Source organism: Rhinoraja longicauda, unplaced genomic scaffold (genome assembly GCF_053455715.1).
Source record: "Rhinoraja longicauda isolate Sanriku21f unplaced genomic scaffold, sRhiLon1.1 Scf000612, whole genome shotgun sequence".
NCBI lineage: Eukaryota > Metazoa > Chordata > Chondrichthyes > Rajiformes > Arhynchobatidae > Rhinoraja > Rhinoraja longicauda.
In genome coordinates this window covers 26,455-43,179 of record NW_027601828.1, presented here as the reverse complement: position 1 = coordinate 43,179, position 16,725 = coordinate 26,455, and the positions used below count along the sequence as shown (strand labels likewise).

The window sequence follows — 16,725 nt, the reverse complement described above, 5'->3', positions numbered from 1 at the left end:
ACGATCGTAAACAACAGTCTTGGAGTTTGTGCCCTACAATGCTCCGTGCGGACTTCCTAAGTATGTTAAAGATTTGAGGTTCTTCTTCAGAAGAAGGGGCTCGACCCGAAACGTCGCCAATCCCTGCTCTCCTGAGATGCTGCCTGACCTGCTGATTTACTCCAGCATTTTGTGAATAAATACCCACGATTTGTACCAGCATCTGCAGTTATTTTTGTTATACTGAGATTATTAATATTACTTCAGGCTCCGCCCCTTCTCGGGTGAAAGCCGAGGATGAGAGCGAATAAACGTTGCCACCTGCTGGCTGTACAGAGACATTCGTTATCTACTTCTCGAGTGGTTTCTCAAAGAGTGGAGGATGACTCCCTTTCTATTCTGGTCCTGAGCTGACCAGTGAGGCCCGTCTTGGAGTCGCGATGCAGGATTAATGTAAACGGATGGTTAATCATTAGCCTTGACTCGATGGGCCGAAGGGCCACCTAGACTTGACGGTGTGTCAAGTCTAGGTGGCCCTTCGGCCCATCGAGTCAAGGCTGACATCTCCTGAAAAAGGAGGTGTAAAAATTCTGCCGGCAGGTCACATCTTGCCTAAAGCAACTTCAGATGGAAACTGAAATAGAGGGCAGTGGAAGCCAAATCACTGGATGGATTTAAGAGAGAGTTAGATAGAGCTCCAGGGGCTAGTGGCTTCAGGGGATATGGGGAGAAGGCAGGCACGGGTTATTGATTGTGGACGATCAGCCATGATCACAATGAATGGCGGTGCTGGCTCGAAGGGCCGAATGGCCTCCTCCTGCACCTATTGTCTATTGCAGGGGTGGCCAAACTTGCTTAATGTAAGAGCCACATACGATAAAGTTCAGATGTTTGAGAGCCGCAAGACATGAACAAAATGTACACATACGTTTTTATTGTTACATACACATTTTGTTACAAAAATGTTATATAAATATTAAGAAATGCATGTAGGCAATAATATTTATTCATGTATGCAGTTTTTTAAACTGTTAATTTGTATTAGTTTCAGTAATCACAAAGTACACATATATACCAAATGTTTTCAAAATCTTGACTGATGATTGTTTTAACTATATTGAGCGTATATACGGTAATGAACTACGGGAAATACGGTAATGAACTACGGGAACCTCTAAGAAAAATGTGCGAATTTGCATTTCAGTAACATAAAATGAGACTGCCAAAACTAAAACTAAAAAGGAAAACATTATATTTTTAATGATATTTATTTGTCTAAGTAAATATCAGGTCAAAACATGGAGGAGAATATGTTAAAAAAAGGCAAACCAATAAAATTAGATATTTTAATCAGATACCACCTTACAAAATTAGTCTTATCATAATATTTTTATGACAAACAGACAATGCTACAATCTTTAATATCAGGCTATTAAAGCCGCTATTTACTGCTAGTAGTGGTCTTGTGGGTAACCCCCTTACCCATGACCTCAGTCTTCTGACATTCCTCTGTAACCCTTGCTGACCTGAAATGTCTTTAATCCCTCTGCCTCCCACCATTCCCTCCCCCAGCACTAAAGAACAATGCCTCACTCAGATTTAGCATTAAAATCAGGATTTAAATTCTTAAATATTTTTACTAACCATGAACATTAAACTTACGTTTTATTCCAATGGGGTCCCAATTCATACCCAGTAAATAATTATAAAGCTTGACATTTTTTCTTATTTACCTTTTCTTATTTCTTATTTGTAGACTCTGTTGTCTACAAATAACATTCATTCCCCAGACGGCAGCGTGCGCAGTGGACACTCCCATTTTGAACCAGGAAGTGCCGGAGTAAAGATGGCTGCGAAAGACCAGGTCGAGAGTTTGTCCGAGGAGGCAGTTTGTCCCATCTGCCTGGATTTCTTCACCGATCCGGTGGCACTGGAGTGCGGCCACTACTTCTGCCGCTCCTGCATCACGCAGAGTTGGGACCGGGAGGCGAGAAACTCCTGCCCGGAATGTAGAGAGCAGTTTGTAGACCGCACCCTCAGGGTGAGTCGGGCCTTGGCGAGACTGGCTGAGAAAGCTCGAACACTGAGCCTGAATCCGCCGCGCAAAGAAAGTAAACTTCGCTGCGAGGAACACGAGGAAGAACTGAAGCTGTTTTGCGAAACTGATCAGAAACTGATCTGCCTGATCTGCAGAGACGCGCGGGAACACAAGTCTCACAACTTCATGCCGCTTCGGGAAGCTGTTGAAATGCGCAAGGTAAAATAAAACTCACTATGGCCACTCGTTCACCTGCTTGATTCGTCATTGTCTAACCCCCTTTGCTCTCTGATCCCAGGATCAGGTTAAATCTTCCGTACAATCTCTCACCAAAAAGAAGTCAGAGTTGGAGGAAATGGAGCGGCTGCAGAAGGGGAAGATTTCCGGAGTTCGGGTAAGGCCACTCTGTGCGGAGTTTCTGGTATTGTGTAGTTTTCCCCCCATTTAATGCATAAGGGATAGACTGGATAAATTTGCTGCTGTAATAGATAATAGACAATAGGTGCAGGAGGCCCTTCGAGCCAGCACCGCCCTCCAATGTGATCATGGCTGATCATTCACAATCAGTACCCCGTTCCATACCCCATAACTCTGCTATCATTTAGAGCTCTATCTAGCTCTCTCTTGAATACATTCAGAGAATTGGCCTCCACTGCCTTCTGAGGCATAGAATTCCACAGATTCACAACTCTGACAGAAAATGATTTTCCTCATCTCCGTTCTAAGTGGCCTACCCCTTATTCTTAAACTGTGGCCCCTGATTCTAGACTCCCCCAACATTGGGACCATGTTTCCTGCCTCTAATGTGTCCAACCCCTTAATAATCTTATATGTTTCGATAAGATCCCCTCTCATCCAGTGTATACAAGCCTAGTCGCTCCAGTCTTTCAACATACGACAGTCCCGCCATTCCGGGAATTAACCCAGTAAACCTACGCTGGACGCCCTCAATAGCAAGAATATCCTTCCTCAAATTTGGAGACCAAAACTGCACACCATACTCCAGGTGCGGTCTCACTAGGGCCCTGTACAACTGCGGAAGATCCACTTTGCTCCTATACTCAACTCCTCTTGTTATGAAGGCCAACATTCCATTGGCTTTCTTCACTGCCTGCTGTACCTGCATGCTTCCTCTCAGTGACTGATGCACTAGGACACCCAGATCTCGTTGTACGTCCCCTTTTCCTAACTTGACACCATTCAGACAATAATCTGCCTTCCTATTCTTACCACCAAAGTGGATAGCCTCACACTTATCCACATTAAACTGCATCTGCCATGCACCCGCCCACTCACACAACCTGTCCAAGTCATCCTGCAACCTCATAGCATCTTCCTCACAGTTCACACTACCACGCAGCTTTGTCTCATCTGCAAATTTGCTAATGGTACTTTTAATCCCTTCATCCAAGTCATGAATGTATATTGTAAATAGCTGCGGTCCCAGCACCGAGCCTTGCGGTACCACACTAGTCACTGCCTGCCATTCTGAAAAGGACCCATTTATCCCCACTCTTTGCTTTCTGCCTGTCAACCAATTTTCTATCCATCTCAGTACCCTACCCCCAATACCATGTGCTCTAATTTTGCCCACTAATCTCCTATGTGGGACCTTGTCCACTCTGTGCGGAGTTTCTGGTGTTGTGTAGTTTGTCCCCCATTTTATGCATAAGGGTAGCGCATGAATGAATGGGCGCAATAAACTGGAGCAACTCGGTGGGTCAGGCAGCATCTCTGGAGTGAAGGAATGGGTGACGTTTCTGGTCGAGATCCTCATTCCGAATTAGAGTCTCGGGAAAAGTGATGTGCGGGCGAATATTTGATATAATGGATTACTGTGGTAGCTCTGCGAACCGCCTTAGACTTTGAATAATCACCGATTATGTAAGGAAGTATTTATTCACAAAATGCTGGAGTAACTCAGCAGGTCAGGCAGCATCTCAGGAGAGAAGGAATGGGTGACGTTTCGGGTCGAGACCCTTCTTCAGACTGATGTCAGGGCGGCGGGACAAAGGAAGGATATAGGTGGAGACAGGAAGATAGAGGGAGATTTGGGAAGGGGGAGGGGAAGAGAGGGACAGAGGAACTATCTAAAGTTGGGGAAGTCAATGTTTATACCACTGGGCTGCAGGCTGCCCAGGCGAAATATGAGGTGCTGTTCCTCAAATTTCCGGTGGGCCTCACTATGGCACTGGAGGAGGCCCATGACAGAAAGGTCAGACTGGGAGGGGGAGTTGAAGTGCTCAGCCATCGGGAGATCAGATTGGTTAACTCGGACCGAGCGCAGGTGTTGAATCGAAGCGATCGCCGAGCCTGAGTTTGATAGAGGTTTTAAAAATTTTAAGAGGGATGGACAGAGTTGACGTGGGTAGGCTTTTCCCTTTGAGAGTGGGGAAGATTCCAACAAGGGGACATAACTTCAGAATTAAGGGACAAAAGTTTAGGGGTAACATGAGGGGTAACTTCTTTACTCAGAGGGTGGTGGCTGTGTGGAATGAGCTTCCGGTGGAAGTGGTGGAGGCCGGCTCGATTTTATTATTTAAGAGTAAATTGGATAGGTATATGGATGGGAGGGGATTGGAGGGTTATGGTCTGAGAGCAGGTAGATGAGATTAGGTCAGAGAAAGTGGTCGGCGTGGACTGGTAGGGCCGAACGGGCCTGTTTCCGTGCTGTAATTGTTATATGGTTATATGGTTTCGCCGATGTAAATAGGTTGCCATCTGGAGCAGCGGAAAAAATAGCTGAAATTTTGTGAAATTTCGCCTGGGCAGCCTGCAGCCCAGTGGTATGAACATTGACTTCTCCAACTTTAGATAATTCCCCTGTCCCTCTCTTCTCCTCCCCCTTCCCAGATCTCCCTCTGTCTTCCTGTCTCCACCTATATCCTTCTGTTGTCCCATTTGTTTCAGGAAAATGTGAGAGAATTTGATTGATGAGATAATTCTGAGAACCGGACGCTGATGGGCTATATAGTCACTTATTCAGTAAACAAACACAAAACAGAAATATATTATGTTAATCTTCAGCATTCATTTGACAGGAAGAGTCACACAGCCTTCAGTACCATGTCACATCCCAGTTTGCTGAACTGCACCAGATTATCACTGAGAAAGAAAAGTACTTCCTCAAAGATGTACGCGAAGATGAGGAGCGGATTCTAAATCTAATGGAGAAAAATCTTCGGGAGATTCAAGAGAATTTAAATTCTATCCAGGAGGAACTCCTGCGTTTACAGGAACGGATGGAACAAAAAGACAGCGTGAAATTTCTAATGGTAAGGCAGTCGACTTAAATTTGCTTCTATAAATGTGCACCGTCACAAAATGCCGTCTGATATATTTGAAACAAATTAAACTATGTTGTCTATTGTCTATGCATCTGCAGTTCCTTCCTACACATCACGAACATCATATTCAATAGACAAGAGACAACAAGTGCAGAAGTAGACCATGCAGCCCTTCGAGCCAGCAACTCCATTCAATGTGATCATGGCTGATCATTCTCAATCAGTACCCCGTTCCTGCCTTCTCCCCATACCCCCTGACTCTGCAATCCTTAAGAGCTCTGTCTAGCTCTCTTGAAAGCATCCAGAGAATTGGCCTCCACTGCCATCTGAGGCAGAGAATTCCACAGACTCACAACTCTCTGACTGAAAAAGTACAACCTGTCCAGACTATCCTGTCAGCATCGTGTAATTTTCAGAATAATTTTTATACTTCCTACATCGGTTCTATTTCTGCAATATCATTATTCTTCTCTGTGTGTCAGTGGGGGTGAGATTGGACAAATGGGAATTTTTAACACATAATAATCTGGGTGAAATTCGCGCTCTCAGTAGTTCCGTCTGGGTCAATTCAGTCTTGTGTTTTATTTATTTCAGGAGGAAGCTGTTCGCAAGCGAAGGTAGGGCATGTTCTTCACTGAAACTCTGCATGAAACATATTTCCTCATAAACATCAATGCACAATTTGTAATCAGCTATTTAATATTTGCAGGATTAGTGATGAGGTGAAATCATTGTCAGTGACAGATGGTGCCATAACGGCTGAAAAATTCAACCACCTCTTTTTGTTGAAGGCAGTGCTGATAGAAACGTTTGACTCCATTAAACAAGGTAAAACATATGGACTTATTTCACTTGGTTTGTGGGACACATTAATGTTTTTATGTGATGCAAAGATTGGTCAGGATAAAGCACTGAACGGTAATTGGTGTTTCATTCATGCACCAACCCACTGACTGAGAAGCCTCACGCACACATGGTCAGCTGGAGATGTTAGATCCTGGAACACATGCAACACAGGAGCATGATAGACAATAGACAATAGGTGCAGGAGGAGGCCATTCGGCCCTTCGAGCGAGCACCGCCATTCAATGTGATCATGGCTGATCATTCTCAATCAGTACCCCGTTCCTGCCTTCTCCCCATACCCCCTGACTCCGCTATCCTAAGAGCTCTATCTAGCTCTCTCTTGAATGCATTCAGAGAATTGGCCTCCACTGCCTTCTGAGGCAGAGAATTCCATAGATTCACGATTCTCTTACTGAAAATGTTTTTCCTCATCTCAGTTCGAAATGGCCTACCCCTTATTCTTAAACTGTGGCCCCTTGTTCTGGACTCCCCCAACATCGGGAACATGTTTCCTGCCTCTATCGTGTCCAACCCCTTAATAATTTTATAAGTTTCGATAAGATCCCCTTTCATCCTTCTAAATTCCAGTGTATATAAGCCTCGTCGCTCCAGTCTTTGAACATATGACAGTCCCGCCATTCCGGGAATTAACCTAATAAACATACGCTGCACGCCCACAATAGCAAGAATATCCTTCATCAAATTTGGAGACCAAAACAGCACACAATACTCCAGGTGCGGTCTCACTCGGGCCCTGTACAACTGCAGAAGGACCTCTTTGCTCCTATACTCATCTCCAGGCCAACATTCCATTGGCTTTCTTCACTGCCTGCTGTACCTGCATGCTTCCTTTCAGTGAATGATGCACTAGGACACCCAGATCTCGTTGTACGTCCCCTTTTTCTAACATGACACCATTCACATAATACTCTGCCTTCCTATTCTTACCACCAAAGTGGATAACCTCACACTCATCCACATTAAACTGCATCTGCCATGTATCCGCCCACTCACACAACCTGTCCAAGTCACCCTGCAACCTCATAGCATCTTCCTTACATTTCACACTACCACCCGGCTTTGTATCATCTGCAAATTTGCTAATAGTACTTTTAATCCCTTCATCCAAGTCATTAATGTATATTGTAAATAGCTGCGGTCCCAGCACCGAGCCTTGTGGTACCCCACTAGTTACTGCATGCCATTCTGAAAGGGACCCATTTATCCCCACTCTTTGCTTTCTTTCTGTCAACCAATTTTCTATCCATGTTAGTACCCTACCTCCAATACCTTGTGCTCTAATTTTGCCCACTAATCTCCTATGTGGAACCTTGTCAAAGGCTTTCTGAAAGTCAAGGTACATATCCACCGGCTCTCCCCTGTCCATTTTCCTCGTTATATCCTCAAAGAATTCCAGAAGATTAGACAACCATGATTTCCCCTTCGTAAATCCATGTTGACTCAGAACGATCCTGTTACTGCTATCCAAATGCTCCCAAATTTTGTCTTTTATAATTTACTCCAGCATCTTCCCCACCACTGATGTAAGACGAACTGGTCTATAATTTCCCGTTTTCTCTCTCCCTCCTTTCTTAAAAAGTGGGACAACATTAGCTACCCTTCCAATCCACAGGAACCGATCCTGAATATATAGAACATTAGAAAATGATCACCAATGTGTCTACAATTTCTAGCGCCACCTCCTTAAGTACTCTGGGATGCAGACCATCAGGCCCTGGGGATTTATCAGCCTTCAGTCCCATCAGTCTACCCAACACCATTTCCTGCCTAATATGGATTTCCTTCAGTTCCTCCGTCACCCTAGGATCTCTGGCCACTAGAACATCTGGGAGATTGCTTGTATCTTCCTTAGTGAAGACAGATCCAAAGTACCGGTTCAACTCGTCTGCCATTTCCTTGTTCCCCATAATAAATTCCCCTGCTTCTGTCTTCAAGGGACCCACATTTGCCTTGACTATTTTTTTCCTCTTTACATACCTAAAAATGCTTTTAGTATCCTCCTTTATGTTATTGGGTAGTTTACCCTCGTACCTCATCTTTTCTCCCCGTATTGCCTTCTTAGTCATCTTCTGTTGCTCTTTAAAAGAGTCCCAATCCTCTGGCTTCCCACTCTTCTTTGTTTTGTTGTACTTCTTCTCTTTTATTTTTATGCTGTCCTTGACTTCCCTTGTCAGCCACGGGTGCCTCTTACTCCCCTTAGAATCTTTCCTCCTCTTTGGGATAAATTGATCCTGCAACTTCTGCATTATTCCCAGGAATACCTGCCATTGCTGTTCCACTGTCTTTCCTGCTAGGGCCTCCTTCCAGTCAATTCTGGCCAGCTCCTGCCTCATGCCTCTGTAATCCCCTTTGCTATACTGTAACACTGACACTTCCGATTTTCCCATCTCCCTCTCAATTTGTAGAGTAAAATTATCATATTGTGATCACTGCCTCCTAATGGCTCTTTTACCTCGAGTCCCCTTATCAGATCAGGTTCATTACACAACACTAAATCCAGAATTGCCTTCTCCCGAGTAGGCTCCATTACAAGCTGTTCTAAGAATCCATCTCGGAGACACTCCACAAACTCTCTTTCCTGGGGTCCATTACCAACCTGATTTTCCCAGTCTACCTGCATGTTAAAATCTCCCATAACCACTGTAGCATTACATTTGCAACATGCCAATTTTAGGTACTGATTCAACTTGCACCCTATGTCGAGGCTACTGTTTGGGGGCCTGTAGATAACTCCCATTAGGGTATTTTTACCCTTACAATTCCTCTTTTCTATCCATATTGATTCTACATCTCCTGATTCTATGTCAACCCTTGCAAGGGAGTGAATATCATTCCACACCAACAGAGCGACCCCACCCCCTCTGCCCACCTGTCTGTCTTTTCTATATGTTGTGTACCCCTGAATATTCAGTTCCCAGCCCTGGCCCTCTTGTAGCCATGTCTCAGTGATTCCCACAACATCATACTTGCCAATGTCTAACTAAGCCTCAGGCTCATCCACTTCATTTTTTGTACTTCGCGCATTTAAATACAACACTTTAATTTCGGTATTCACCTCCTCTCTCACACCGGTCACAATTGGCCCTGACCTTACTCTCTTATCCCTTCTCGAACTTCCCTTCCCATTCATTCGAGATTCCTTTGCAATTTCTCCTCTATTCGCTTCCCCTTTAACTCCATCTTCATATTCCCAGTTTGTCAACCCCTCCCCCCCCACCACTTAGTTTAAAGCCACACTTGTAGCACTAGCAAACCTGCCTGCCAGAATGTTGATCCCCCTGCTGTTAAGGTGTAACCCGTCCCTTTTGTACAGGTCACCCCTACCCCAGAAGAGATCCCAGTGGCCTAGAAATCTAAATCCCTGATCCCTGCTCCCTGCACCAGCCCCTCAGCCATACATTCATATCCCCGATCTATCTGTTCCTGCCCTCACCAGCACGAGGTACAGGTAGCAGTCCAGAGACAACCACCTTCGATGTCCTATTTCTCAGTCTTCTTCCTAACTCTCTAAACTCACGTTGCAGTATCTCCCTCCTCTTCCTCCCCACGTCGTTCGTGCCCACGTGCACAACTACGTCCGGTTGATCGCCTTCCCTCGCCAGGATGTTCTGAAGCCGCTCCGTGATGTCTTTAATCCTGGCACCAGGAAGGCAACAGACCATCCACGAGTCCCGCCTGCCGCCACAGAATCTACTGTCCAGACCTCGGACAATGGAGTCACCCACTACTAGATCACAGGTTAGGCAGATACAACAAGTAACCAGGCTGTTGGATGAACCAATGCATCCCGACCCACCCACACTGCAAAAACATGCTGATCTATGAGTTTGAATTCTACCAGGGTAGTCAGGAAATTGGAAGTAACAGAATTAAATTATAATGAACAACGAACGAGCTGTATTGTCATGAGGATACGAGGGCGTCCTGTGGAGATCTGTGCCATAGGCCCTGCCTAACAATAGACAATAGACAATAAACAATAGGTGCAGGAGTAGGCCATTGAGCCCTTCGAGCCAGCACCGCCATTCAATGCGATCATGGCTGATCACTCTCAATCAGTACCCCGTTCCTGCCTTCTCCCCATACCCCCTCACTCCGCTATCCTTAAGAGCTCTATCCAGCTCTCTCTTGAAAGCATCCAACGAACTGGCCTCCACTGCCTTCTGAGGCAGAGAATTCCACACCTTCACCACTCTCTGACTGAAAAAGTTCTTCCTCATCTCCGTTCTAAATGGCCTACCCCTTATTCTTAAACTGTGGCCCCTTGTTCTGGACTCCCCCAACATTGGGAACATGTTTCCTGCCTCTAATGTGTCCAATCCCCTAATTATCTTATATGTTTCAATAAGATCCCCCCTCATCCTTCTAAATTCCAGTGTATACAAGCCCAATCGCTCCAGCCTTTCAACATACGACAGTCCCGCCATTCCGGGAATTAACCTAGTGAACCTACGCTGCACGCCCTCCATAGCAAGAATATCCTTCCTCAAATTTGGAGACCAAAACTGCACACAGTACTCCAGGTGCGGTCTCACCAGGGCCCGGTACAACTGTAGAAGGACCTCTTTGCTCCTATACTCAACTCCTCTTGTTACGAAGGCTAACATTCCATTGGCTTTCTTCACTGCCTGCTGTACCTGCATGCTTCCTTTCATTGACTGATGCACTAGGACACCCAGATCTCGTTGAACTCCCCCTCCTCCTCCTCCTAACAAGATCTAGTCTCGGAAAAGCACGCACAGTTTCATCGGCCTGACATAGATACCGTTAAACACATTCACAAGAAAAAACTCCCGTTTGTGGGCACAACCTCCTCAATTTACATTCCCACTGTAAACTGGATTTGATAATCTTTAGGCACAGTGAATATATTTACCTGAGTAACCCACAGACTCTGTAGTAACATACACTAAGAGTCAGGAAATTATGTTTAAGCCTTGCAGGACTTAGGAATAATTTGGAGTATTTTGTGCAGTTCTGGTCGTCCCTTTGCAGGAAGAATGTGGATGCCTTGGGAAATGTGCAGATGAGGTTTACCAGAATGCTGCCTGGATTAGAGGGCATTAGCTATTAGGAGAGGTCGGATACATTTGCTTGTTTCAAAGCCTCAGTGTCAAAGGCTGAGGGGAAACTGATAGAATTATTTTAAATTATGAGAGGCATAGACAGGGTTGACAGTCAGAACCCTTTTCGCAGAGTGGAATTGTATAGACAATAGGTGCCACCTCCTACAACGGGAGCATGTTCCAGGTATCAACTAGTCTCTGTGCAAGAGATTTATCCCTCACATCTATATACTAAAACTCTTGCTTGTTTGTTTGTTTGTTTGTTTGTTCCTGAACTACAGCCAAAATGGTACACGATAGTGCCACCTTACTCACCATTGTCCCTTTGGTGCTAATGGAAGGAGTTTCATTGAAATCAGTGTTATATTTTTTAAGTTATTCACATTTTAAAGTTTAAAACTATGTCCTAGGGAGGGAGCGAGGGGGGAGCAGGGAGGATAAGGGGGGTTGAGGGGATGGAGTAGGGGGGAGGGGAAGCGGGGAGAGGGGAGGGTGGGTGGAGGGAGTGGGGTGATGGAGGGTTGGAGAGGGGTTGGAGGAGGGGAGGGGGGGGGGAGAGGGTGTTGCACCAATGCAGTAGAGGTTTGGGCCCAATGGGTCCACTTGGTCTCGTCTTCTTTAAAACTCCATCCTCTCACTTTAAACCAATAACCTTGTTTTCGATACCATTAAGATGGGGAACTGAATCTGACCAACTACCCCCTCTCTGTCTCTCGTAAACTTGTAAAGTTCTCCCAGGTCTCCAAATCAGCATTATTCAAGTCCTCCAATGGAGGCAACATCCCGGTGAATCTCCTTTGCACTCTCTCAAGCACAGTCACATCTTTCCTCATTTTTAATTACCTCCAGTAAACATTTAACTCCTCAACTGCCCCACCAATCGAGCCAGCATTTTCACCACCATAAGCAAAAGCACTCAATATCACGCCCGCACACCCATCCAACCACCATTTCTCCTACCTCCTCTCTCCCAATTGCATCTGCTTGCCCACGACATACCACAACTCTCGCCTCTACCTCGGGAGAAATTATCCGGGAAGGATTTCTGTTGTCCATCTTACGTGGTAGGGGGAGGGGGAAAGAAAACTCCGGGCAAGGTTTCAGTTGTCCGCCCGCCTGTGCCTGAGGCCGAGCGGCCTCTCCCCCGGTCCCGGGGCCGCGCTGCCCGAGTCTCCCCCCGACCCCCGGGGACTCTCTGATTCTCTGCTTCTCCCCCCAGTCTCCGTCACCCTGGATGTGGAAACAGCGCATGCGCTGCTCGAGGTGTCTGAGGATCGGAAGAGGGTGAGACTGACCGGGACCCGGAGGAGTCTCCCTAACACCGGGAAGAGGTTTACAGACAGTGCGCGTGTGCTGGGATCGGAGGGATTCACATCGGGGAGACATTACTGGGAGGTGGAGGTGGCGGGGAGTGAGCGCTGGAGTCTGGGAGTCGCCGCAGAGTCTGTGGAGAGGAAGGGACCGGTCACACTGTCCCCGGAGACTGGAGTCTGGAGGATCTGGCGGGTGGATGACGTGTTTGTTGCAGCCACCTCCCCTCCATCCCGTCTCCCCGCCCGTCCCATCCCCGGGAGGGTGGGAGTTTATCTCAGTTACGAGTCCGGGAAAGTTTCATTTTACGACGCGGACACCAAGTCCCATCTCCACACCTTCACCGGGAATAAATTCACGGAGAAACTTTATCCTTTCTTCGGGATCTGGGATGAAAACCACTGGCTGAGAATCTGCTCCGGTTCCGCTCCGTGTCAGTAATTAAGAAAATTCTATCAATCCTTCACCAGCACCTGGAATATAGTTAAATCACCTCGCTTCTTTTAGATGTTAAACAAGTCTGTTCTGGGAATCGATGACCATAAAATTCCTAGACTGCCGCCTGTGATGATAATAATAATAATAATAATGATAATAAATAAATTCATTTAATTGTCCCACACCGTGGAAATTTACAGTGTTGCAGCAGCAAAGTGGATAACAGGAGACATTCATTATAAATAAAAATAAAGACGTATAAATTGTGATCAGTTTACTGTGTATTCCTTAACTGTTACTGTTGACTGGTCTGTTGGGAGCAGTGCTGGTTGTGCAGTCTCACAGCAGCGGGAAGGAAGGACTTCCGATATCTCTCCTTCACTTAAATATACCTGGACTATCTCCGACATCTCCCTCCTGTTTCTGGACCTCACCATCTCCATCACAGGAGACAGACTAGTGACTGACATTTACTATATACCCACCGACTCGCACAGCTATCTGGACTACATTTCTTCCCACCCGGTCCAACATATCATCCACCAACATTTCCGTCACCTACAATGGGACCCCACCACTGGCCATATCTTCCCATCCCCTCCCCTCTCTGCGTTCCGCAGAGACCGTTCCCTCCGTAACTCCCTGGTCCAATCGTTCCTTCCTACCCAAACCACCCCAACCCCAGGCACTTTCCCCTGCAACCGCACGAGATGCAACACCTGTCCCTTTACCTCCCCCCTCAACTCCATCCTAGGACCCAAACAGTCTTTCCAGGTGAGACAAAGGTTCACCTGCACCTCCTCCAACCTCATCTATTGCATCCGCTGCTCTAGATGTCAACTTATTTACATCGGCGAAACCAAGCGCAGGCTCGGCGATCGCTTCGCTGAACACCTGCGCTTGGTCCGCATTAACAAAACTGATCTCCCGGTGGCCGAGCACTTCAACTCCCCCTCCCATTCCCAGTCTGACCTTTCTGTCATGGGCCTCCTCCAGTGCCATAGTGGGGCCCACCGGAAATTGGACGAACAGCACCTCATATTTCGCCTGGGCAGTTTGCAGCCCAGTGGTATGAACGTCGACTTATAACCATATAACCATAATATCAACTACAGCACGGAAACAGGCCCGTTCGGCCCTACCAGTCCACGCCGACGACTCTCTCTGACCTAGTCTCATCTACCTGCTCTCAGACTATAACCCTCTAATCCCCTCTTATCCATATACCTATCCAATTTACTCTTAAATAATAAAATCGAGCCTGCCTCCACCACTTCCACCGGAAGCCCATTCCATACAGCCACCACCCTCTGAGTAAAGAAGTTACCCCTCATGTTACCCCTAAACTTTTGTCCCTAAATTCTGAAGCTATGTCCCCTTGTTGGAACCTTCCCCACTCTCAAAGGGAAAAGCCTACCCACGTCAACTCTGTCCGTCCCTCTTAAAATTTTAAAAACCTCTATCAAGTCCCCCCTCAACCTTCTACGCTCCAAAGAATAAAGACCCAACCTGTTCAACCTCTCTCTGTAGCTTAAGTGCTGAAACCCAGGCAACATTCTAGTAAATCTCCATTTTGTCGACATCCTTCCTATAATTTGGCCACCAGAACTGCACACCATACTCCAGATTCGGCCTCACCAATACCCTGTACAATTTTAACATTACATCTCCAACTTTAGATAGTCCCTCTGTCCCTCACTTCCCCTCCCCCTTCCCAGATCTCCCTCTATCTTCCTGTCTCCACCTATATCCTTCATTTGTCCCGCCCCCCTGACATCAGTCTGAAGAAGGGTCTCGACCCGAAACGTCACCCATTCCTTCTCTCCCGAGATGCTGCCTGACCTGCTGAGTTACTCCAGCATTTTGTGAAAAAATCGATTTGTACCAGCATCTGCAGTTATTTTCTTATATTATCTTGCAATACAATACAATATATCTTTGCAGTCATTGTACAGGGGTACAACGAGATTGGTAATGCGCCTCTCATACGATGAAATAATTTAATTAATTTAAACAACAACCGCCCAACGAGACAAATTGTAACAGTTTTAAAACAGAATAAAGTGCAAGTAGATCTGTGCCGGTTCACTGTGCGATGTGACCATCCGGCTCAGCAGGGCCGGTTCATAGCAGCTATGGCCCTGGGGATGAAGCTGTTCCTGAGTCTGGAGGTGCGGGCGTAGAAGGCCTTGTATCGTCTGCCCGATGGTAGAAGTTCGAACAGACTGTTGCAGGGGTGTGAAGAGTCTTTGTGGATGCTGGTGGCTTTTCTGAGGCATCGTATGTTGTAGATGCTCTCCAAGGCTTGTAGCTGTGTTCCAATGGTCCTCTGAGCACTATGGACTACTCGCTGAAGAGCTTTCCTTTCTGCCTCCGTGCAGCTGAGGTACCACACAGGGATGCAATGTGTTAGGATGCTCTCTATGGTGCAGCAGTAGAATGTCGTCAGCAGCTGTTGGGGTAGACCAGACGTCCTCAGTGTTCTTAGGTAAAGACTGCACATGATTACAATCGAGCAATTCACAGTGCACACGTAAACGATAAAGAGAATAACGTTTAGTGCAAGATAAAGTCCAGTAAAGTCCGATTAAAGATAGTCCGAGGGTCTCCAAAGAGGCAAATGGTCGTTCAGGGCCGCTTTCCAGTTGGTGAGAGGCTGGTTCTGTTGCAGATGAACATGATAAGGGAATAACCATTTAGTCCAAGTTAAAGCCAACAAAGTCCGATCAAGTGTAGGAAATAAAAACTGCAGATGCTGGTTTAAATCGAATGTAAACACAAAATGCTAGAGTAACTCAGCGGGTCAGGCAGCATCTCGGGAGAGAAGGAATGAGATAGGGCAGTAGTTCAGCGCGGCTTTCGATCTGAAAGGATAATTAACGCTGATATCAAAAGCATTTATTATCCCAAGTTAAAGAGGAAATCGGAGCTCGGTGTCTTTGTAGTCACAAGAGACTGCAGATGCTGGAATCTTCAACAAAAGACAAAGTGCTGGAGTAACTCAGTGAGTCGGACAGCGTCTGTAGAGGGAACTGGACAGACGAGGTTTCAGATTGGGACCCTTCTTCAGCTTGTCCGCCTCCTTGTTTCTTTCGCCTTTTCCTCGTCCTCCTAGATTGCGTTATTGTCACCGGCGCTGCTCTCCGGACGGTGTCCAAATCTGCTCGTTCTCTTGACCTAAGCCCCCGACCACGACCCCTCCCCCTCACCCCCTCACCCCGCTACGCCCTGGTAACTGTCCAACAACCAATAAGAAAGGCAATGGGATGTTGCCTTCATTACGAGAGGATTTGAGTTGAGCAAGGAGGTCCTACTGCAGTTGTACAGGGCCCTGGCGAGACCACACCTGGAGGAGTATTGGGTGCAAGTTTGGTCTCCTAATTTGAGGAAGGACATTATTGCTATTGCCAGAGTGCAGCGTAGGTTCACCAGGTTAATTTCCGGGATGGCGGGACAGACGTATGATGAAAGACTGGGACTTATGATGAAAGACTGGGACTTCCGGTTGAACGAGCCACGAGATGGCAGATTAGGGTAAGAGCTCCCGACATTTTGAGTTAATATTTACCCACTACAACTCGAATATTTCCAAAACTTTTGTGGCAGTTTCGTAAATATTGTGGGTCAGGATTATGCCTAGAGGAAAGAGTAAAAAGTCGACGCGGATGGAGTTTTTTGACGGTGAGTGGGAGGGGGCTAGCCGAGCCTCCTCAGGTAGCAGTGCAAGGGAGGACGATGA

The 16,725-nt window shown here is 46.5% G+C and overlaps 1 protein-coding gene across 1 annotated transcript; it reads left to right on the top strand.

The window, feature by feature from the left end:
* Nucleotides 1-1,825: 1,825 nt before the first annotated feature.
* LOC144591146 (nuclear factor 7, brain-like) lies at nucleotides 1,826-13,214 on the top strand. The gene is made up of 6 exons (XM_078395440.1): nucleotides 1,826-2,236; nucleotides 2,316-2,411; nucleotides 5,059-5,292; nucleotides 5,899-5,921; nucleotides 6,014-6,132; nucleotides 12,457-13,214. The coding sequence occupies exons 1-6, from the start codon at nucleotides 1,826-1,828 to the stop codon at nucleotides 12,987-12,989; spliced, it is 1,416 nt and encodes a 471-aa protein (XP_078251566.1). The 3' UTR covers nucleotides 12,990-13,214.
* Nucleotides 13,215-16,725: the final 3,511 nt, after the last annotated feature.